The following is a 22765-nucleotide window of genomic DNA, read 5'->3' as shown; positions in this document are numbered from 1 at the left end:
TTCTGGGAATTGTAGTTTTTAGCAGAATAAAACTGAGGCCCTCTGGAACTCCAGGCACATTCTAAGGTCACTTAGTGTAAGATGTTTTTGTAAAGTAGCCTCTCTAAGATTTCGAGGTAGTTCTTTTTCACATTTGAAGCTTTACTGTTAGTTTACCTTTTTTTTTTTACTAGTAATACGTTAGGTTTCCAGCTCATTTTTTCATTTTTCAAGTTAAATTAAAAAATCATGACAGTAACATCTATGCGCCAGGCATTCTTGCACGTTTCATGTGTTTTATTTCATTTACTCTTCACCACAGTCTATGAGATATGTATCATCATTCCCATTTTACAGAGAATAAAACTGAGGGCCTGAAAACAATGACTATTTATAGGACAGAGCTAGGTTCTTCCTTTGCAAAGCCCAAAGATTCCTAAAGCACTCACTGATTATTAGCTACTGTTGTTATCTTTGTGTACCAGCTCCTGGTACAATCTCTGGCACTTTCTTAGTTCTAAATAAATTTCGTTAAGTGATGTGCTTAACTTCATAGAATGAAGTCGGTCAGATGAAGTTAAGAGAAATAGTCAGGTCAAAACTAAGTGCTGTGGGAACTTTCCTTGAGTCAGATCATTCCCACTTTACATCTGGAAGATATCTGAGGTTCAGAGATTTGCCCAGTCTCACAAGTAATAATAGATGGCAGATCTTACGCAGAGAGGCATATTGCCTCCGGGGAATATCACAATTTACTATGTCCTAAACATTTTATGCCCTGGCAAAATAGCCTGTGAATTAGCAGCTCTATTCATCTTCATTTTACAGCTAAGGTTAAGTGCACCACCAAATGTGCCCAGTAGGTGATGGACCTAGAATGAGAATAGTGGAGGAACTGGGGTTCACTCAAAATTTAATGAGCTCCTACTAAGTGCCAAGTACCGTAACTGGCTCAGTGAACGCCTAGCTGTGAAGAAGACAAAAGGTTTCTACTCTAAGGCAGGCCAGATGCGAGTGAAAGGAGGCAGGTAAGACCAAGAGCTAAGCCTCGAGATTTGACCGCTCACGGGGTGGAGGTTCTGAAAATAAAGTCAGTGAATGACATTTTTCTCTTAGGAAGACGGAGTTTCCCCGCAGTTTTCCAGTCACCTATTGTCCTGGCTCCATCCTCTTTCCCCTCAACCCCCCAGTAAACGGAGCTCTCAGCGCGCCGATGGGGCAGCCCGCCAGGATTGAAAACGGCGCCGGCAGCCGACGTTATGACACTGCCCGACGTCCGCCGGAAGTGCGCGGAGGAGTTCCGGGGGACGCGGCCTCCGCGCTTCCGGTATCTTGAGCTTCCAGAGCTGAGTGCTGCCGCTCGGCGCTGCAGTCGCCGTGACGCCGCCGGGATCATGGTGTTCTACTTCACTAGCAGCAGCGGTGAGTGGGCGCCGAGACCTCCCGGGTCCCTGCTCGACCGCGGGGCTCCGAAGCCGAGACCCCCAGGCCGCCGCTGAGCCTGGTCCTTGAGCGCCTCCTCGGCAGTGGGTGCCTCTTCGCGTCCTCATGGTCCCCCCACCGTGTCCGTCCCATTCCCCCCCGTGCGCCCCCTTGTCAGGGCCTGGGGGCGCGTAGAGGCACCATCCCCCTTGCTGTCTTTGCCTCCGGGAGTTGTTCTTTTCCCTCAATCAGAAAGACCTGTCGCTACCTGGAATTGGACAGTTTGTGGACTTCTTCGCACCCCAACCCCAAGTCTTCCCTTCCCCACCCACCCCCGTAACGTTTAATCTTGCTGCGCCCTGGTAATTACCCGCATAGAGAAAGAAAGGAGACATCTGCCAACAACTCTGCCTTACCGGAAGTGCGCCTTAGCCTTCTAGGAAAGGGTTATAGGGCCTGGATGTTACCGAAAGCCATAAAAAGACTCTGGAATAGCGATACAGCCACTCACTGGGCAGAGTTGATGTCCCAGATCTTGAAAAGTGACATGATAATGTTTCTGATTTGTCTTTGGCAGGCAAGGAAAGGGTGTGTTTAGTTCCCAGGAAATATTGTTGTCTTCATTTCTCTACTTATGTTGTTCCCTTTGCCTACAATCAATCCCCCAGTTAGCTGCTTCTCCCCTGAGACAGCCCTCGCCTATCTTTTCCAGATGCCTTTCCCGCCTTGTCGCCACCCCAGGATTGCTTAGATACAACTCTTCGGGGATCCCGTTAACACCCATGTATGCCTTTGGCATTGCACTTGTCATATGATATTAAACTGTCTGCTTGAGATAGAGTGTAAGCCCCTTGATGGCAGGGAGAGGATCTCCAGGTTTCTCTAGTGTAGTGCCTGGTTCATGATAGTTACTCAATAAATACTTATTGAATCGATGAATGATATTTTTTGACTTCTAGCACACTCTATTCTGTTGCTCCTGTCTCTGCCTACTTGTTAAAGGTGAGATTTAAGTGAAACTAGCTGCGCAGTGTTTGTGTGGGTTTGAATAGAGTGGTACTTGCTCTTCAGAGATGAGAACGTTGAAGCCCAGGGAAGTTCTCACTCACAGACCCCCTCCCCTGCTACTCCATCATACTATCACATCTCATTTTAGGCTTCCACGGGGTGCCATAAGCTATTTCTCTGTCTCTATAGGCTTAGTTTTGTCTTACCCATATTATTAAAATTACTAGAAACAAAATTCACACTAGCCTGAAAAATCATTATAGGCCCCGAATAGCATTTTCATCCTCTCTCTGCCCTGTCCTGCCCCTCCAGATAACTGGAGCGTCTCTTCGTAGCCTCTCATGAGAGCCCCTGACACCATAGTTACCCGTACAAGTCCAGCAATGGAATGAAAACTATAGGCAGGCCATATAGGTACTACATGTATTTTATGCTGGCTGCTTTATTCTCCTTAAAGTGATTCTAAATTCCTTGAGCGCTAGTCGGACACACGCAGGTGCCCTTAATAGAGCAGACTGCTTCAGTTGATTTGTGGATCATGTTTTTCTCATTGGCTTCCATTATAACATCACAGTTGCTTCCTGTCAGAAAAATATTTGGCCTCAAAGTCTAATAAATCTGCACTTGTGCAGCTTTTAAAATTGCAAAGTTAATGGAAAAATTATAACTTCCAGTAAGTTAGTAGTAAAACTTTATATATCCTAGTACAGAAAACAGGTTGAACACACAGAATCTGCAGGAAATGACTTCGTATAGATAGCCAAGCTTTTCAAGCAACTGATGGTTTACTGCAAGAAAACTTTTTTTAAAAATGGGTTGAAAATCTCAATAGAAAGTTTTTGCCTTCCCTTTTAAAATTAGTATCTCTAACTAAAATCTGCTTAGTTTTATTCTTTCATGCCCTCATAATAGAATAATGAAACATTAGCCTTGCTGTATTTCCAGTGTCACATTTAAGCCCCTCTGATTTGTGGACCCACAAATTACCTGCACATGGCTCATTAACTTCACTTGTACTTCTAGTACCTTTTACTAGCATCTGTCTCAAGATAGATTGTTCTGTAAATTATGAACTTATCACAGTACCTCTAAAGTTGGCCTGGTTGCTACACCTGTATCAGGTATCTTCAAGATAACTAGTTCCCATACTAATCAACCTTAATATTTGGGTGAGAGTAACAAAAATACTAGAATAATTCAATTTACTTTTCCTTTATCCCTCTAACATGGATGGGAGCTTAATTCAGATTTCTTACTCAGCAGTCATGCTTTTTAATTTTCTATTTTGATATAATTTCAGTATTTCAGAAAAGTTATAAGAACAGTAAAAGATTTCCTTTATAGCCTCTCTCAGATTCCCCAAATTGTAACATTTTACCACACATACCTTATCTCCTTCTTTCCCCCTTTCTCTTTCTTTTTCCAGCTCCCCTCCACCCCAACTCTCTCTCTCCACACACACACAGATTTTTTTTTTTTTCTGAACCGTTTGTTAGTAAGTTGCATTTTACCTCTAAATATTTCAGGGTGTTTTTCCTAAAATCAAGGATATTCTCTTATCAGAAGACATTCTTCATTATCAAATTAATTATCAATTAACATTGCAGCAATACTAGTGTGTAATCAGCAGCTTTTATTCAGTTTTTATCAGTGTCCTAGTGATGAATTTATAACAAAGGAAAATTACAACTCATTGTTGCATTCCGCTGTCATTCATTACTCTTTAGCGTCTTCTGATCTGGAGCATTGCTCAGTCTTTGTGTCTCACACGGACACTGTCAGTTGAAGAATTACTTTGTAGAATGCCCCTCAGTCTGGGCTTGTAGCAGTTATGTTCTTAATCACCTCACTTTATAGGTCAACCATCCAAAGAACCATCTGTCCTTCTCTGGGCTGTAATTTAGATAGCTTGTCCTGCAGAGACAGCTTTGTTTATTTCGATCATTTAAAAAAATTACCTTTGTTCTGATTACAAAAACCATCTATACATTTTACAAGCAAGTAGACAAGGTAACTATTGTTAACAATTAAATGTATATCCTTCCACAGTGTAAAGAAAATGGGTGCGTGTATTAAAAATATATATGTAAACATGTTTATGTATACACAGTTACTTATTTTTTACAAATTGAATATTACTGTATATAGATACACAAAAATACTGTTCTGCTGTTTAATTTCTTCACCTGTCCTTTCTTTTTAATGGGTACATGGTATTTTGTTTATGGATATTCTATAGTGTGTATAACCAGTCTTAACTAATGAGTGTTTAAGTTGTAAAAAGAACATCACTGCTTGACGGAGTATTCATTAGTAGGATATATACTCCTAGTGGTGACATTTATAGGCTCAAAAGGGTGTACCCATATAACAATGTACAGAGAGGATCTGAAACACTTTTTAGTTGTATTCCTGCACTTGGCATTTGTTATATGCTATGCAAAGGGCTTATCAAGCTAATATAATGCTCTGTTATAGACAAGTATTTCTGTCAATTGGTCAGTGCAAAATTCTCTTCTTTCAAGTTATTTTTCTCAACTATTTCCAAGTAATTATGGACTATAGTCATCATAACTGCTAACTGAAGGAATTGGGAGTTTTCTGTCCCCAAGAGAGGCAACTACGATTGATCATTTAAGGAGCTTCTCATTCTGAATGTGCAGGCAATCCTGAATTTAGGGATCTGTAGATGGAAGAGTGCTGCTTCCCAGCCTTCAGAGCTCCACTCACGCGGTAGTCCTCTGGAGCGACAGCTAGCAGACTGCCTGGCCCAAGCTTGTACCTGTCTGCCAGACTTTGTAGGCAGAGGCTCAGTGGCTGTTAATTCAGGAGTCTAGGTCCAAACGGGGTCTAACAGGTTTTGGTAGACTAGCTCGGAAAACCAGGACCCAGTTAGAATTTCAATTACAAAACCTAACTGATTCCAGATGGAGGATGCCCACATCAAAACACACTAGCTCAGGAAAGCAAATGTCATTTCTAAGGTAAACCATACCCAGAATATTCTTTTTGATTTAGAGTAGTGGTCCCTAATGCTGACTTCACATTAGAATCACTGTAAAAAGAGATCTTTTGCAAAACCCCAATCCCCAGAGATTTGGATTTGGTTGGTCTTAGGTGGAGCTGGGGCAAAATTAGGTGATTCTAATGTGTAAACAGGGTTCAGAGCCACTGAAGCTTGAGAGCCGTTGTTTCCCCTCGTAATAGGGAGCCGTTGTAATAGGGAGCTTATTATAATTTGCAGCACACCTAGGACATAGCTAAAGCAAATTATGAAAAATAGAACTTGCCTAAGTATAGGAACCTATTTTTAAATGGTCGAGGTGAAGAGTTTTGGTCGTTGTTTTTTTAAAACTATTTTGAAGAAGGCAGAAGTATAGGACTGAACTGGAATTGCGTTGAACTAAATCCCTGAGAAAGTAGGAAAGTAGCCATTTTTAATGAGGGTTGGTAAACCTTCTCCAGATGGTCAGTATTTTAGAGTTTGTAAGCCACATACGGTCTCTCTAGCTTATTCTTCATTTTGCTTTTTTCAACCCTTTAAAAATGTAAACATCATTCTTAGCTCAAGGGCTGTCCCAGAACAGGGCTGGATTTGGCCTACAGGCCAAGAATGTTTTGCCGACCCCTAATAAGCATTTGTCACTTGTTTTTCCCATCAAACAGTTGTGTCGGTGTTGAAGTTATCTAACTATTCTTATTTTTGTTTTGTCTTAGTTAACTCATCTGCTTACACTATTTACATGGGAAAGGATAAATATGAAAGTAAGTTTTCAAAAGCATTTGATTTTGAAATTTCCAGCAGGTAAGTGTTAATTGCCTTTTCTCCCAGTGGTTTGTTGGATATGAGTTTTCAGTTAACTACTAACTAACCTGTTATAAGGAATTCCAAAGGATTAACTTTCTTAGACTTTCATTATATCAGATAATAGTTGAGCTAATTGGACCACCTGTGGCTGATTAGAATCTTACTTTACAAAGAGTTTTGTGGTATCATTTGATTTAGGGGTGACAGGAATTAGAGGTTAACTTGTGCTGGTTTTCATCAAATAAAAATAATCTGTGGCTTGAAAAGATCATTTTCTGTACATTTTTACCTCGTTTAAGAAACATATCTTGGTTGTTTTGAGGCAGAAGATGGTTCTTTTTGAGTTGAAATGTTAACAGTGCTTTCTTGACCACTCTCAGAATGAAACACGTTATCTCATACCGTGCACATTCCTATGACTAAATGATACAAACATTCACCTAACTAAAACAAAAATTTACCAAAAAATACCCATACTATTTTCTGTTGTATCTCATTTTAAAAAAACTAGTCTTAACCTGCTAAATTAATTTTCTGACTCACTAATGCATTTGATCTAAAGTTTACAAGAAAAACACTGATTTAGGGATCGCCTTTTTGACTGCACGAGTGGCGGGGGGCGCCGAAAGGGAACTGTAGCTTTCTTGATCAAGAGAGCAGGGAGGAGGGCTTCCCTGGTGGCGCAGTGGTTAAGAATCCGCCAGCCAGTGCAGGGAACACAGGTTTGAGCCCTGGCCCAGGAAGATCCAACACGCCGCAGAGCAACTCAGCCCGTGCGCCACAACTACTGAGCCTGCACTCTAGAGCCCGCGAGCCACAACTACTGAGCCTGCACTCTAGAACCCGCGAGCCACAACTACTGAGCTTGCACGCCTGGAGCCCGTGCTCGGCAACAAGAGAAGACACCACAGTGAGAAGCCTGTGCACCGCAATGAAGAGTAGCCCCCGCTGGCAGCAACTAGAGAAAGCCTTCTCACAGCAATGAAGACACGACACAGCCAAAAATAAAAATAAATAAATTTATTTTAAAAAAAGAGAGAGATGGGCTTCCCTGGTGGCGCAGTGGTTGAGAGTCCGCCTGCCGATGCAGGGGACACGGGTTCGTGCCCCGGTCCGGGAAGATCCCACATGCCGCGGAGCGGCTGGGCCCGTGAGCCATGGCCGCTGAGCCTGCGCGTCCGGAGCCTGTGCTCCGCAACGGGAGAGGCCACAGCAGTGAGAGGCCCGCGTACCGCAAAAATAAATAAATAAATAAATAAAAACAGAGAGAGAGAGAGAGAGCAGGGAGGTGACAGCACTGACCCTCAGGATGTGGGACACTGAAGAGGGAGGAAAGAACTGCAACAAGGGAGCTGGGAGAAGGTGACAGAATTCCTCTTCTCCAAGCTTGAAAAGCACAGTTGCTCTTCTCTTGAGGGTAGCATCATGTTCTGGAAAAGACAGCTCTGAAGTCTGGCCAGTCTGGGTTCAAATCCCAGCTCTTCAGCAAACTAGCCATAGTTACTTAACCCCTTAGAACCTCAGGGTTCTTAGGTGTAAGAAGAGGATCCTGGGACGGTATCGGCCTTACAGGGCTGTGAAGGTTAAATGAAAGAGCCTGGGGGGAGTGCCTGGCCCACGGTGGGCACTCAGTAACTGGTGATTCGCTCTGGAGCTCCCCAAAGCCGCCTCCTTTCTCCCCTGGGAACACTCCAGGCCTGGGTGACTGCCTCAGTAGTCTGCGAGCTGCCTGATTCACTTCAGTTACTTTTCTTTAACCCTCAGGTATTGCTTTTTTTTTTTTTCCTTTTCTAAAACCATCAGTGTCTGTTCTAGGTGCCGTTTGTAACTGACAGTTTAAACTTGATCCTTTAAAAGAGACAAGTATAACATTCTTTAGTATGAGACACTTGATTAATGAAATAAGGCCCCAAATTAAAAGATGTCAAAGAACAGTGATAAGTTATATATAACTTAGATATAACTATGCATATAGTTTTATAAAAACATACAGTTGTATGTATATATATAGTTATACATGCTAAGTATATGTAGTTGGTGTATATACACATACATCACATAAAATATATATAATGTTATAAATACGATAATGTGATATAGTTATATAACTATATAATTATAAATCAGATCTATATAACAGTTTCAAACCCTGCTATAACCATAAGCAGAATCAGTATAAGCAAGGGTATCACATCCTAGCCAAGAGAAAAAACCAATAGCATAAAATAACTAATTTTTTTTTTTTTATTTTTGGGGGGGTACGCGGGCCTCTCACTGTTGTGGCCTCTCCCGTTGCGGAGCACAGGCTCCGGACGCGCAGGCTCAGCGGCCATGGCTCACGGGCCCAGCCGCTCCGCGGCATGTGGCATCCTCCCGGACCGGGGCACAAACCCGCATCCCCTGCATCAGCAGGCGGACTCTCAACCACTGCGCCACCAGGGAAGCCCAATAACTAATTTTTAAACGGTTTTTTCCTTACAATGAATTTATGCCATTGACTCTGGTTGTGACTTAATGGAGAAGCTGTCTGCAGCATATTAATACTTGAGCTTTATATTTCTCCTAGTAACCCGTGAATTGTCATGGATACGTTTTCTCATAGCGTCCTGCTGACGAACATAGCTGGGGAGGGGAAACTGTCTTCCTATATTACATTGAACAATAAGGCACAGTTATAGGAGTCCTAGTTATCTGTAGTAGATATGGATCCAAACCTGACCAAATCTACTTTCCCTTCTACCACACGAAGGGTGTGAACCCAAGACTCAGGTTCCTGAGAGGCACCTAAAGCCGAGGTCGTGCGGGTTTTGCACTGTGCAGCCCTGGCGGGGCGGGGACAGCGTTATGTATGTCTTACAGCGAAGGGCTGCTTTGATTCCGGTGCACACTGATGGGCTCCCAGTGCTGCCGACGCAGGCAGCTGTGCCGGGGACATTCCCACCGTGTCTCTTTTCCCTTCCATTGTAGTTTCCTATTTGCTGGGGCTGATCTGTGTGAGGCCATGTGCCAGCCTCTGAGTATCCAAAGAGGAAGATTGAGTCTGTGTTTTCACAGTGTTCATTCAGGTGGAGGCACATACAAAACCAAAGAGCGGTCAGTTTTGCTGTGAATATAAAACTGCTCTAAAAAATAAAGTCTATTAAACAAAAGTATGGGCAAAATGAAGTGATATTAATAGCAAACACTGTAGAAGTAGAGGGGGCGGAGAGTAAATGTGGTTAGGGAGAGCTGAGAAGGCTTCGTGGAAGAGTGGGTTAGGATGGGCTAGAATGAATCCTTTAAACCTCCGTTGTAGGAATTTCTCTCTACAGATAGAAATCTAGATACAGAGTTTATGTCTGCAGATGTAAATTTAGATTCTGTCTGGAGCCCACTGGAGTGGTGTTTTGCTGTCCTTAAAAGTATATGTAGGAAACAAACATCTGTACGTAGAATACTTTTCCCCAGGCACTCTTAGAGTTATCCAACTCTCTCAGTCTGCTTTGTAAGAACAGTATTACATTTTTAAGTTGCCTGTTCTCTGGTACTCCTAGCACATCACGTTTACTTCTAGTAGCCTTGATGACTTCAGGCTAAGGGCTGGATGGAACATAAATGAATTTTAAGTTGAATGAGTCACGTTCTCTAAAAAGCTTTTCAGGTGTGCTCTTTTTATTAGCCAGCAGGTGGCACCAGGGAGCCAAACATTGCCCAGATGAGGAAAAGAGGTTTTTATAATTCCCTTTTTCTGATTTTTCTGATTACTTGTCGGCTATTTGCTCAGCTTCTTACTTAAGCTAGTAGAAAACCCTTCAGAAAACTCAAGGTGTCTGCAGTTGCTTAGAGTACCCTCATCCAAGAGGGTGCTCTATCATCTTTTTGCTTTTCTGGAAAATAAATACTTCATTCAAGTTAGATAGATTATACTTGAGTACATTTTAAACCATCATATGTGAATCACTTTACCTTACAGTTTTTAACTTTAGGTTTAATAATTTAAGTAATGCTTCTGTATTACTAATTATTAATATGGCTATTAGAGGTATATATTGAGATAACCTTTCTGTAGAGATATATATTATTAACCTTAAAAATATACATATGTAGGAGTTCCCTGGTGGTCTGGTGGTTAGGATTTGGCGCTTTCACTGCCGTGGCCCAGGTTCAGTCCTTGGTCGGGGAACTAAGATCCCTCAAGCTGTGCAGCACGGCCAATAAACAGATAAATAAAAGAACCAAAGAATACTTTTAAAACTGAATTAAAATTTTAAAAATAAAATATTGTATTAGTTTCAGTGTACAACATACTGATTCAGTATTTTTATAGATTGTAGTCCATTTAAAGTTGTTACAAAATAATGGCTTTATTTCTCTGTGCTGTACAATATATCCTTGTTGCTTATTTATTTTATACATAGTAGTTTGTATCTCTTAAGACTCATTTCTCTTTTTTTTCCTTTTCTTTGTTCTGTCTCTCTGCAGATGAAGATCTGATAAAGTATGGCTGGCCTGAAGATATTTGGTAAGTAGCAATTTTGGTTCTGCTTTTTATGGATCATTATTTACTTTCTTAGACTTGACCAACCACCTGACTCCTATGATTAAAACTAGAACTCATGCTTTGCGTTTTGGCTATGAATATTCAGTGGTAAATAGCTGACTGCCAGCTCCCTTCATTTATAATTACCACATTAACTGGGAGTGAGGTCTTAGGGCTAGATCTCGGGCCTCACTGCAAAGGTCTCAGGAACATAGGCTTTTACCTCCTGTGTGTCTCCTCATAGTAGGTTACTGAGACCACTGCACTTAACACACTCAGACCCCTCTTTCTGAGTGGATGGATGCAGGCTTCACAAGAAGCAGTGAAGAAAATAGATTCAAGCTTCCATGTCGGTGGAATAGGTGGAGCATCTGACCCGGTCCAGCTTTAGAGAAAACACAGCCTGGCTTCCCTTTGTCTTCTCAACAAAGAGTTTAACCCTGGCTTGATCCAGCCCCTACCCCCTCTTTCTAAAAGAATTTATGGAAATTTCAAAAATTATAATATATTCTTTCTTAGCCTCCTTCCAAGATAATTTTATTTTGCTCCTCACCGAACCCAGTCTAAAAAAACAACAAAACAAATGCAGAAAAAAAAAACCCTTCATTTTAGTTGAATTCTTTTCTTTTTCTAACTGCCTTGGGATGCTATATGGGCTTTTCTACAACTCAAACCCAAAACCTGTGAGGAGTTCATGGATTCCTGCTACTTTCTTTTTCTTTCATGTAATGCTCTCATACTCAGTTTGCTTTCTTTTTCTAGCTGCAGCTTCTACCACTCCCTCTGACCCTTGTGATGTCTCTCTCCTGGAGCCTAACTCGACCTACTATAGAGCGGGATATGGTCTCTATGACTCCTAACACCCCCTACCAAATGCCGTCCCTGAGGAGAAGCACTCGGATCCTGTTGGCTTTAATGATAGTAGTAATGGACATTTACCAAACACATAAACTGTAGGCCAGATCCTATTGAGTGTTTACCTCCACTAATACATTTCATTTCACTACAACCCTGTGAAATAGTTACCAATATCATGCCCATTTTTCAGATGAGGAAACTCAGGCTAAGGGAAACTGAACAGATCCACTCGGGTCGTTGCTGGCCCCCAGCCAGCTCGAGTTCTAGATCCCTGTTTCTGTCTTCCCTCAGGCTGTTTGGGCCCAGATCCTTCACTTAATTCCCTATAGTGACAGAGCTTAGGCTGCCACTTTTTAGAAGAGTTGACTGATTTTCAATAAGGTATGCAACATTGGATATCTGGCAGGAAAGATATTTCCCAGAGACTAACTTAAGCTACTCCCTAGATGTAGCCATTCTCGGAACCCCCGGGCCTACCTGCAGGAGCCCACTGAAGGGCGCCTCTCTGGCTCCAGCCTACCTCATTGTGAAGGAGCTGCCTCCTAACCTCGTGGAAGTGCTTCCCTGTCTGTCTGCCCTCTCTGAAGTCCACACTCCAGGAACCAAGAGGCACTAGAAACCTGAGGAAGTTTAAAGGCTTTTTTTTATCAGCCCCCTGTTCCAGCACAGCGGCCCATCTTCTGAACTCAAATATGTCATCAAGGTGGACACTGCTTGGTGCCCCCATACCTCAGGTGGGCAAGTTGCACTGCTCCGGGCTTCTGCATTGGGTGCTGCTTACCTTCCTAGGACCCTTGACTATAATCTCTGCTCCCCTGCCTCCCGCCCCCAGCCCAGGACAGTGATCCACCCGGTTTGTTCACTACTCTGTCCCACTACCTAGCGTAGGACCTGGCACATAGTAAGTGTTCAATAGATGTGGACTTTCAAATTGACTAGCTCTCTGCCTGTCTGGAAATGATCTCTGCTGGACATGTCTTCACAGTAACTGCATTCTGGTCATCTCCATTTTGAGCACCTGTCACCCTTGGCTGGATTATTTCAGTTGTCCTCAGGGCCCCAAAGATCTCCAGATCTGTCACACAATAGATAAGGATGATCACACCTGTTACGCAGTTACCTGCTGTAAGGTTTGGGGCAAAAGTACCTGCATAGGAAAGGTTACATACTCAGATGCACCGTGCAAGTCAGTTCACTACAGCCTTTTACTTGACATTAAAAAAAAATTAAGTGGAAAAGAAATTTCCAATTTACAACCTACACCTCATGTATTATGACTTGGGTTTTTCGTTTCGTTAAGGTAGACTTCTGGAAGGCACTTATCAGACTGGTGTCTATAGCTTCCCGATAGCCATTTTGACACTCTTTAATCTTGAGATTTAATGTCTGTTGTCGGAAGTGACTGACTTTTACTTCCAGAAGCTATTCTAGGTCAGGTGTGAGCTGGCAGAGCCCTAAATTTCAAGACCTGTTACGGTTAAAAAACTGTCAATCCTGGAAACATTCCTGGGTGTGCAAAGAATGAATCAGTTGATCTACATTCCAGGGCAGATTTTCAACCTGGAGCTTAACCTCTGGGAATGTCAGCATCTAAGTTTATACCAGGAAACCTCCTAAGGTGCTTTTAAGCAAAGAATTTTTCTAGGATTAAATGAAAATGGAACTAAATTCATTTTAAACAAAGGAAAATACAAAGAGTTTGCGTTCACTGCTTCCAAACCCCCTAATGAGTAGTATTTCCAGAGACCCCACTTTAAGGAGTTAAACGACCAAGCTTGGGGTCCCGTGCATCTCTGCATTCTCAGGTCAGGAATGCTCATGTTTCTAGTCTCTGCATTCAATAAAGAGTAATAGTGATTAAGCAGGGAGAGGAAGGTAACAAGGAAGAGAGGGAACTAGGGAACTAGTGGGCATAATTTAAACTTGGAGTGAGCATTTTGGGAGGTTTGGAAGGTTTTTTAAGGAAACTCACTCAAAATAGTTTGTTTACAGAACTGACTTTTTTGTTCGTTTTACATTTCAACCAAAGCGCCATTGGGACATGCATTCCCCTTGCACTTTTTAGAGGTGTACCTACAAGCCTGAAGTTGGTGTAGATCAGCAGTGATATTCCCGGGTGTGTTTTAGTACTTTGACTGCTTATGTATGAACCCAGTGTGTATATACATTAAACTACTTCTGTATGTCTTTTGATAAAATTCCACATCAGAGACCTCTAAGGAAAATCAGAATACAATCAAGCTACTATGGGTATGTAGAAAAGAGTTGTTATAAATAGAGAACTTAAAACAAATTGGAATGGGAGAAGTTTTCTCAGTTGAGCCTGCTTACTAATGGGGTATTTTCCTAAGACTCTGAAACAGAGTAGTGAGGTATAATTTCCAGATTTTCAAAAAACACATTTTCTGGCTGGAAAATGCCAAGCTGAAGATGATAATCAGTAGCAGTCTCTTACGTGGGAATGCAAATAAGTAAATGAACCAGCAGAAGAAAAATAAACTAAGATGTTATATTCATTTCTGCTATCACTAATGGTTAGGAATAAAACCGAGAGTCATCATAGACTGCCAAAAATGTGTAAAAATTTTCTTTATCCAAAGTGACTAGCAAGATGCTTAACCTTTTTAAAGAGGGCATGAGAAACAGCAAATCTTGACCTTTATATAGAATCACACGGCCTACGTCTTGGACCAGGTATGAGTGTGTAACCATTTTCAGCTCTAAAAAATCCATTAATGCTAAGAAAATGTCTAAAGAAATGCATAATGGGATGTGACGTTGCCTCCTCAGGATTTTACTGAACATTCCTCAGTCTGGAAAGGAAAGGACTAAGGAAGAGAAAAGTTAACAGAAATCACGAGGTGACAGTCGTGTGTTACATCGTTGGCTAGCATTCTGGAGGCCTCTCTGGGTGTTGGAGAGAGCGGTCACCTTCATTTGGTGAATTGTAAATAGGAAAAACTTAAAATCCCCAAATGTTGGACTAGGTGAAAAAAGAAGTAAGTTTTAAAAGATTTAATTAAATTGGTGAATGATAGAGCCTTAATGAAAGGTAAATTTAGGATAGTGGGGTGAGAGGGCATTCTGAATATTTTTAGGACAGCGTCATAAAGGGCAATCACCATGCTTTCCCAGGAGGCACATATTAGTGTCATTGTCAAGAGGTAATTCAGCTGGATGAATTGTTGGTCTGACCCATTTGGTGATGTGGTCTGCTTACTGCTTCAGTCCTCACCTGACTCTTCCATCTCTGTGATTGGCATTCGCTTTGGATTGTTTTGCCATTGCTTGAAACTCAGGATTTCCCAAACCAAACCTGTCATCTTTCTGCCAAACTGGCTCCCTCTCCAACTGTAAGATGTTACTGTCAGTGGTCCTGTGAGTCTCCCAGGCTTGGAAACACTGGAGTCTTGCTGACTTCTTTCATTCCCTTCTCTTCTCCCCTAAAATTCCTTCCCCGTGTTTGCTCTAAGTCCCGTGGTTCAGCTTGGGACCCACCAAGTCTCAGTTCATCAGTGAAGCCTTGGGTCACTGATAGCTCTTTCTCACTTGAAAAATCACCCTTCCCTGGGCTTTTAACATTCATTGCCCCCTGTACTCATCTTGGGACTTAGCCTCACACAGCTGCAGAACATTCCATGTTTTTCTCACCTCTCCCAGTTGATAGTGAGCTCTTTGGAGGTGGTGACTGTTTTCTGCCCCCCACAGTGCTCAGTGTGCAGTAGGCACTGAATTAATATTTTTGAAGTGGAATGCTTTAAATGCAGGTGGCCTGAGGAGATGGTTATCTTGTACCTCTTGCTAAAAGTGGTTTTCATTCTTTGTAGGTTTCATGTGGACAAACTCTCTTCGGCTCATGTATACCTTCGATTACATAAGGTAACTGGATTTAAACATGGATTCGTGACTTTTTCTGTAGTGAGGAGCATCCTATCTTGTCCTCTGTCCTTTTTTTTTTTTTTTTGGCAAATAAATTGTTTAGAGTAATAAATATGTACAAAAGTCTACAAATTAGCAAATGAAGAGATGTCTTCCCCCAACCCAGGAAATCACGAAGGGCAATTCTGGTGATTTTTGAGGCTTGGAAGGGGACACAGCACATATTTCCCAGATGGAAGCACTGCCTTGTCCTGCCAGCTGAGGTGTGCTGTGTGTCACCTCTGCTCTCTCTCCCTGTCATTTCAGTTGACACTACTGGACTTTGTCTTCTTCTAGGAAGATCATGTTGTAGTTCCTTTTTCTCAGACTCATGTGATTCTCCTGCCTCACCAAGGGCATATATGTTCCTAGTTATCAGGGGCTGCTTTGGGAGGTTTAAAACAGCATTATTGTAGTAAAGGGAAAAGATTTAATGTTCCCTAGTCACCTAAAACCACTGTTTTTCCCATCTGTCTTTATATCCATCTGTTGTATTTTGTGTAGTTGAATCATAGGGTGTGGATAATTATGTGTATTTTTTAAAATATTTATTTTGGAATTATTTTAGATTCACAGGAAAGTTGCAAAGGCAGTACAGGTTCCTATATACCCCATGTCCAGTTTTCCCCGTTGCTAACATCTTAACGTTACCATGGTAGATTTGTCTGAAATGAGAAACCAGAACTGATGCATCACTATTAACTAAGCTCTGGACTCTATTTGGATTTCTCCAGTTTTTCCATTATTGTCCTTTTTCTGTTCCTGGATCTGGTCCAGCGTCCCACATTGCATTTTAGTTGTCATGTCTGCCTAGCCTCTGGTCTGTGACAGTTTGTCACTCTTTCCCTGCTTGTCATGACCTTGACAGTTTGAGAAGTACTGACCCGGTCATGACTAGACTGGAGTTACGGGTTTGGGGGAACACCAGCACAGAGGTGAAGTGCTCTTCTCCCATCATGTCAGGGGTATGTGCATGGCTAGGACTTACCACCGATGGTGTTAACCTTGACCTCCTGGCCAGGGTAATGTCTGTCAGGTTTCTTCACTAGAGAGTTGCTCTTCTCCCCACATACTTTATTATTTGGAAGCAAGTCACTAAGTCCAGCCTGTACTCAAGGGGGAGAGCTCCACGTCCTGGCCTGGGGAGTACCTGCATATATTGTTTGGAATTCTTCTGTAAGGAAGATTCATCTCTTCTCTCCCATGTATTTAATTCAGTCATTTACTTATATCAGTACGGACTCACACATTTACTTTTCACTTTGGGTTATAATCCAGTACTGTGTCATTTTGTTGCTAAAATTGTCCCTGCTTTCACTCTGCCAGCTTGGCTCTTGTGTTCCCTGGACATGCTCCTGTCGTTTTACTTTTTGAGCACTTCCTTACTTTCTGACACTCAGGATGCTCCAGGCTCACCTTGTATTTTCCCTAGGATCAGCCATTTCTCTGAGGAACTTCGGTTTCTTTTATTGGGAAATGGTATTTAGAAATCAAGATCTGGACTCTGGGTGTGCTCACTGCTACTAGAGTATCATTGCTTCTAGGCCCTCTCGTGTGACAGAGCTAGGAAATAGGTGTAGGTATACTAACCCATGTGAGTCATTCGTATGCATAATTTTTTCTGTATCTACAGTAAGCTAACCATGACTGGTGTCTCTGATGAACCCGTTACTACAGGGGCCTTTCTCACATTCCTTCCTTGTTTATCTATTCCTTCCTTCTCAGACAGTGGGAAGCCTGGCTCCCACCATCCACCATCATTTGCTTATCTGAATCCAGTATATATGGAAGTGGTTTCAGATTTGTTAGCCTGTATCCCCATAAGAAACAACTTTATCAACTGAAGTACAGTGCAATTACAGTTTCCATTCAAAATGCTGTTTGTCACAGTTACTTGTCAGCTGCTCCGCGTCCTCCCCACCTCATGCCTTTCAGTGATGTCTGTCACACACTTAGGTTCTTTTGTCTCAGTCTGCATTCCACCTTGGCTTCCCCTGGTTGATTGTATTACTTTTTTTTTAATACATTTTTATTGGAGTATAATTGATTCATAATGCTGTGTTAGTTTCTGTTGTACAACAAAATGAATCAGCCCTATGCATACACATATCCCCATATCCCGTCCCTCTTGAGCCTCCCTCCCGCCCTCCCTATCCCACCCCTCTAGGTGGTCACAAAGCACCGAGCTGATCTCCCTCTGCTATGCGGCTGCTTCCCACTAGCTATCTATTTTACATTTGGTAGTGTATATATGTCCATGCCACTCTCTCACTTCATCCCAGCTTACCCTTCCCCCTCCCCGTATCCACAAGTCCATTTTCTATGTCTTTTCTACATCTTTTCTACGTCTTTATTCCTGTCCTGCCCCTAGGTTCTTCAGAACCATTTTTTTTTTTTGGAGTCCATATATATGTGTTAGCATATGGTATTTGTTTTTCTCTTTCTGACTTACTTCACTCTGTATGACAGACTCTAGGTCCATCCACCTCACTACAAATAAGTCAATTTCGTTTCTTTTTATGGCTGAGTAATATTCCATTGTATATATGTGCCACATCTTCTTTATCCATTCATCTGTCGATGGACATTTAGGTTTCTTCCATGTCCTGGCTATTGTAAATAGTGCTGCATTGAACACTGGTACATGTCTCTTTTTGAATTACAGTTTTCTCAAAATGGATTAAAGACCTAAATGTAAGACCAGACACTGTAAAACTCTTAGAGGAAAACATAGGAAAAACACTCTTTGACATAAACCACAGCAAGATCTTTTTTGACCCACCTCCTAGAGTAATGAAAATAAAAACAAAAATAGACAAATGGGACCTAATTAGACTTAAAAGCTTTTGCTTTTAAGCAAAGGAAACCATGAACAAGACAAAAAGACAACCCTCAGAGAAAATATTTACAAATGAAACAACGGACAAAGGATTAATCTCCAAAATACACGAACAGCTCATGGAGCGTGATATCAAAAAGATTGTATTACTTTTAAAGTGACAGTTTACAAACTTTTTCACGTTACTGCATTATTTTCATATTTATTGTTTTGACTGGCTGCTTTGAGTTGATGATATGCCACAGTTAATTTGAAAGCTCCCTTGTCAGAATATAAGTTGTTTACAGTTTTCAGCATTATGAATCCCCAACAAGAAATATTTTTTTAATGAACTACTTTCTATTTTTCTTTTCTTTTCTTTTTTTAGAGTAGTTCTCAGAAATGAAATTACTGGGTCAAAAGATATAAACATTTTGATAATTCCTTTTATGCCAGATTGCCCTTTGAAAATATTATGCTGGTTTAAAATGCTACCTGATATATATAGGTTTTCCAAAAACTTTTTGGGGTTTTATAACTTCAGAAAAATAGCAGCCTTTTGACCAATTTAATAAATACAAGATGGTACTTCATTATGCTTATAATACTTACTCCTTAATTTACTAACAGGGTAAAACATTCTACCACATCTTTACTTATTCTATTTATATTTTTGAGAACTGTGTTGTAAAAAAAAAAAAAAAAAAAAAAAAAAAGAAGATTGTGAACTCTTTGCTGGAACAAAATTCTGAATTTTCCTAGGCAACTTCTTGCCATTTTGGAACTATTTTAAGTCTAGAGAAGATAAAGTATGGTGTTCCCAACTTTCCTTTTGGTTCAGATTAAATTTTTTCCTTTGGGTTCTGCTGCATCAGAAAGTGGAAATAACGGTGGGCAGTCCCAAGTTCACATTGCCACCAGTTAGAACTTGTTTGAACAGGAGTTTGATTTCATTTTCTTTTGGAAGCACGTAATGTGCTAGATAAAAATATGTGCTCCTTAAGGAACTTTTACCTGGTTGATCTCCTGCAGTAAACGACATAGCCCTTTGCACTTAGTAGGTACCAAGTAAGTGTTGGAAATGCAGTGAGACTAGGCATAAGTAGTTCAGAACCCAAACTCTGGAGCCAGACTGCCAGCTTTGTATCCTGGCCTTGCTGCTTATCAGCTGTGCCACTCTGAGCAAGTTATTCAGCTGTGCCCGTTTCCTCATCCGTAAAAGGGAGCTAACAGTCCCTGTCTTACTGGGTTGTTGTGAGAATTAAATGAGCTATAGCATAACTGAAACATTTAGAATGATGCTCGGCACATGCTAAGCGCTGTGTGTGTTCATTCTTTCTTTGTCAAATTCAGGTGAATTCAACCCAAGCCTTGAAGATCATGGATATCCAACAAGTGTTTTTTCCTAGGCTTATTTGAGTTTTGGAAACCTATAGAAAAATCTCCCTTATCAAGAGGTTGCTTATCTCATTAACACAGATGGCACAAAGCCCACAGTCAAAATTCTGGCCTTTACATATGGAGAGTACCTTACACTCTCCGTGCAGAGTTTGTTTACTCTGACTTTATGCATAATGCTAAGCTGAATTATTTTATTTTATTTTATTTGGTCTGCTCATATTATATTGGAAGTAGCAAAATAAGAAGAGGCTATTGCTTCAGGAATAGCAATAGGTACAGGTAGCAAGAAGGGATGTTGTGACATAGCCTGATATCAAGCACCAAGAAGCTGTACGTTCCCACAAAAACTCCATAAGCACCATACTCTGGGGCCAGTTGTTAGAGCATGGCTTTAGTTAGTCCTGGGTTCACCTCTCACCTCTGTCACTTACTAGATACTGGGAGCTGGGCCTGGTTGCTTAACCTCGCTAAGCTTCATCTTCTTCATTGGCAAAGCGAGCGTAGTACTATCCATTTCATATGGCCATTTATTTAGTGTACCTAGCACTCAAAAAGCAGATATTCAAAAAGTGGTAGCTATTGTTTTGTTTTTTAATTATTGATTTGACTTATTTAGTATAGGGTCAGTCAGCTTCTGTGTATTTTAGATGCCCCTGAAGGCATCACTATCACTGTATTACAGCCTAGTGTAAAGGTTGATATTCATGATGATGACATTGTGTTATCAAGATGGTAAATTCAGAATCCTCTATTTAAGTGGTCAGGGGATCTCACAGGATGAGATATGGCTTTAAAGTAGTGACAACCTTAAATCACGTATTTTTTGGTCAACATTTAGGTAATTGAGATTTCCATTTTGAAACATTTAAAATAAGGAAAAAAATAGAAACATAATGGAATAAACTTAATTTATCTCAAATATTTAGGTAGATAAAACATTTCATTCCCAGACAGAAGCGCTTCAGTAATCCCATGCCTAACAGCCAAGTGCTGAGTTGATTTCCACTAGCTCTTGCCTCAGATATTTTTGTTCTTTTGGAATGGCTTTGCTTATTCAGCTTTGACTTTGATATGGTATCTGTAAAGAGAATGAATCAGTATTTTTTCTCTTTTATGGTAGAAGGTTACATCTAACACACCAGGAGCTTGGTTCCTGACTAATGCCAAGGGTAGATGACCTAACAGATCACGGAGACCCAAAACTAGAAGATGTCTCTTGAGAGGGAGTTTGTAGGGACCTCAGCTAAGAAGACTTCCCATTGCCAAAAATAGGCACCATTTCTCCACAAGGTTTCTAAAAGTAAGAGAAGAGGGAAAAATGACTCAGACATAAATACAGTTAATATTTTAGTGGTTTTCTTTCATACCCTGTTTTTTTTCCCACTTATTAAGTCAGGACTTTCCATATTACTGCCTTCTCTTAAACATTTCCACAATGGACTTCATTTTTCAATGTTTTGAAGTACAGTTGAAGAGCCCCTGCAGAGCCCTATAAAAGTGCTCCAGTATTGATCAGTGACAAGGTAGTGGACCATTTGGTTTATTCTTGTGTTTCAGGGGGAGAAAATAGAAGACATTCCAAAGGAAGTACTGATGGACTGTGCCCATCTTGTGAAGGCCAATAGCATTCAAGGTCAGTTTTCCTAGAGGTGTTTTCAGAATTAACACCGCTTTCTCTGTGTCTGAAATGATTACGTCTTAGAGAACATATTACTGACTTTAGCTTGAGTCAAGGGAATGACACGTAACATGCCTTTCCCCTGTTTTGTTCTTTAAGATGCAGCTGCACTACCTGTCAGAGAACTGAAAGCCAACCTCCCTGCCCCTCTCATTTTCATGGCCCTATCTCAAGTCTTTTTTACCCAGTTTTCTTTACCTTGAATAGAAAACTGTCTAGGGCTTCCCTGGTGGCGCAGTGGTTAAGAACCCACCTGCCAATGCAGGGGACATGGGTTCGAGCCCTGGTCTGGGAAGATCCCACATGCCGCGGAGCCACTAAGCCCGTGTGCCACAACTACTGAAGCCCGTGCACCTAAAGCCCATGCTCCACAACAAGAGAAGCCACTGCAGTGAGAAGCCCGCACACCGCAACTAGAGAAAGCCCGTACACAGCAACAGACCCAATGCAACCAAAAATAACTAATAAATTAATAAATTAAAAAAAAGAAAAGAAAATTGTCTAGACCTGCCTACCCCTAAGGTTACTTGTAGAAAGACTTTTGGAAATTACATTATGTTAATTGCCAAACAAGAGATGTGTCTCATGGCTTTATTTGTAACGTTGGTTGATGTCTTTGTTTCCGTGATTTGTTATTAGATTCTAGGACCCAAGTCTCCCAGTTACTCTTTCCTACTTCTTCTTTCTTTCCTTCTCTCCTTCCATACTTTTTTCTCCCTGTAAACTGTGAAGATGTCAAGTCCGTTGATCTTGTTATCTCCCAGAGAATCTTAAATAATATGTCTAGGGTTGTGCATTAGAATCAGTATTTTTACAGTGCTCTTCAGGTGATTCTAATGTGCAAAGAGTGTTGAGACAATTGGCCTCCATGTTTTAAGTAGGACCTGCAGTATTGGCCTTGGTGCTGGTTTAGTTCTACTGTACAAGATTTAATTTGTCAAGTCAGTATAGGACACTTAATGGAGTGGAGGTGGCAGTTATAAAGGGGAGCTGGGTGATGGTATTCTGCCAGGAACGAGCTAGTACACTGGATTTTAGTTGTAGGACATGGACCTGGATAAGGTAGAGGTACGTTTGGTTTGATGTAAAGTTGAGGGGTGATCCAGAGGGTTCGGAAAAAATGTGGTTTGCATAGAAGATAAGCATGGGGCAGACACAGAGACGACAACGGGTCCCGGGAGCTGGTGATTCTAGAAGAAGAGCTGGGCAGTGTGCTCCCTCCCCCATCACTTAGTCCGCGTTGCCTGCATCTCACTCGGCAGCTTTACTGAATCAGGTGCCTAGCCAAAGAAACTGGAAGTCTTGTCTTACAGAGCCATTCACTTTCAACTCCATAAGTCATTAAATTGCAGTTAG

General features: G+C 41.4%; 1 protein-coding gene across 2 annotated transcripts in view; it reads left to right on the top strand.

Moving 5' to 3' along the window:
• Positions 1-1295: 1295 nt before the first annotated feature.
• CCDC25 (coiled-coil domain containing 25) overlaps positions 1296-22765 on the top strand; it is a 39097-nt gene continuing 17627 nt past the window's right edge. For both annotated transcript variants that reach the window (XR_014293655.1, XM_082616813.1), the window contains exons 1-5: positions 1296-1401; positions 6127-6174; positions 10679-10718; positions 15422-15473; positions 21289-21364. Coding sequence is in view for 1 of the 2 variants with exons in the window: in XM_082616813.1 (XP_082472939.1) it covers positions 1374-1401; positions 6127-6174; positions 10679-10718; positions 15422-15473; positions 21289-21364 (244 nt within the window). In the remaining variant the exon portion in view is untranslated. The remainder of the gene's footprint in view (positions 1402-6126; positions 6175-10678; positions 10719-15421; positions 15474-21288; positions 21365-22765) is intronic.

Source organism: Mesoplodon mirus (genome assembly GCF_964341445.2).
Source record: "Mesoplodon mirus genome assembly, chromosome: 1".
Taxonomy (NCBI): Eukaryota; Metazoa; Chordata; class Mammalia; order Artiodactyla; family Ziphiidae; genus Mesoplodon; species Mesoplodon mirus.
This window is presented reverse-complemented; position numbering and strand designations above follow the sequence as displayed.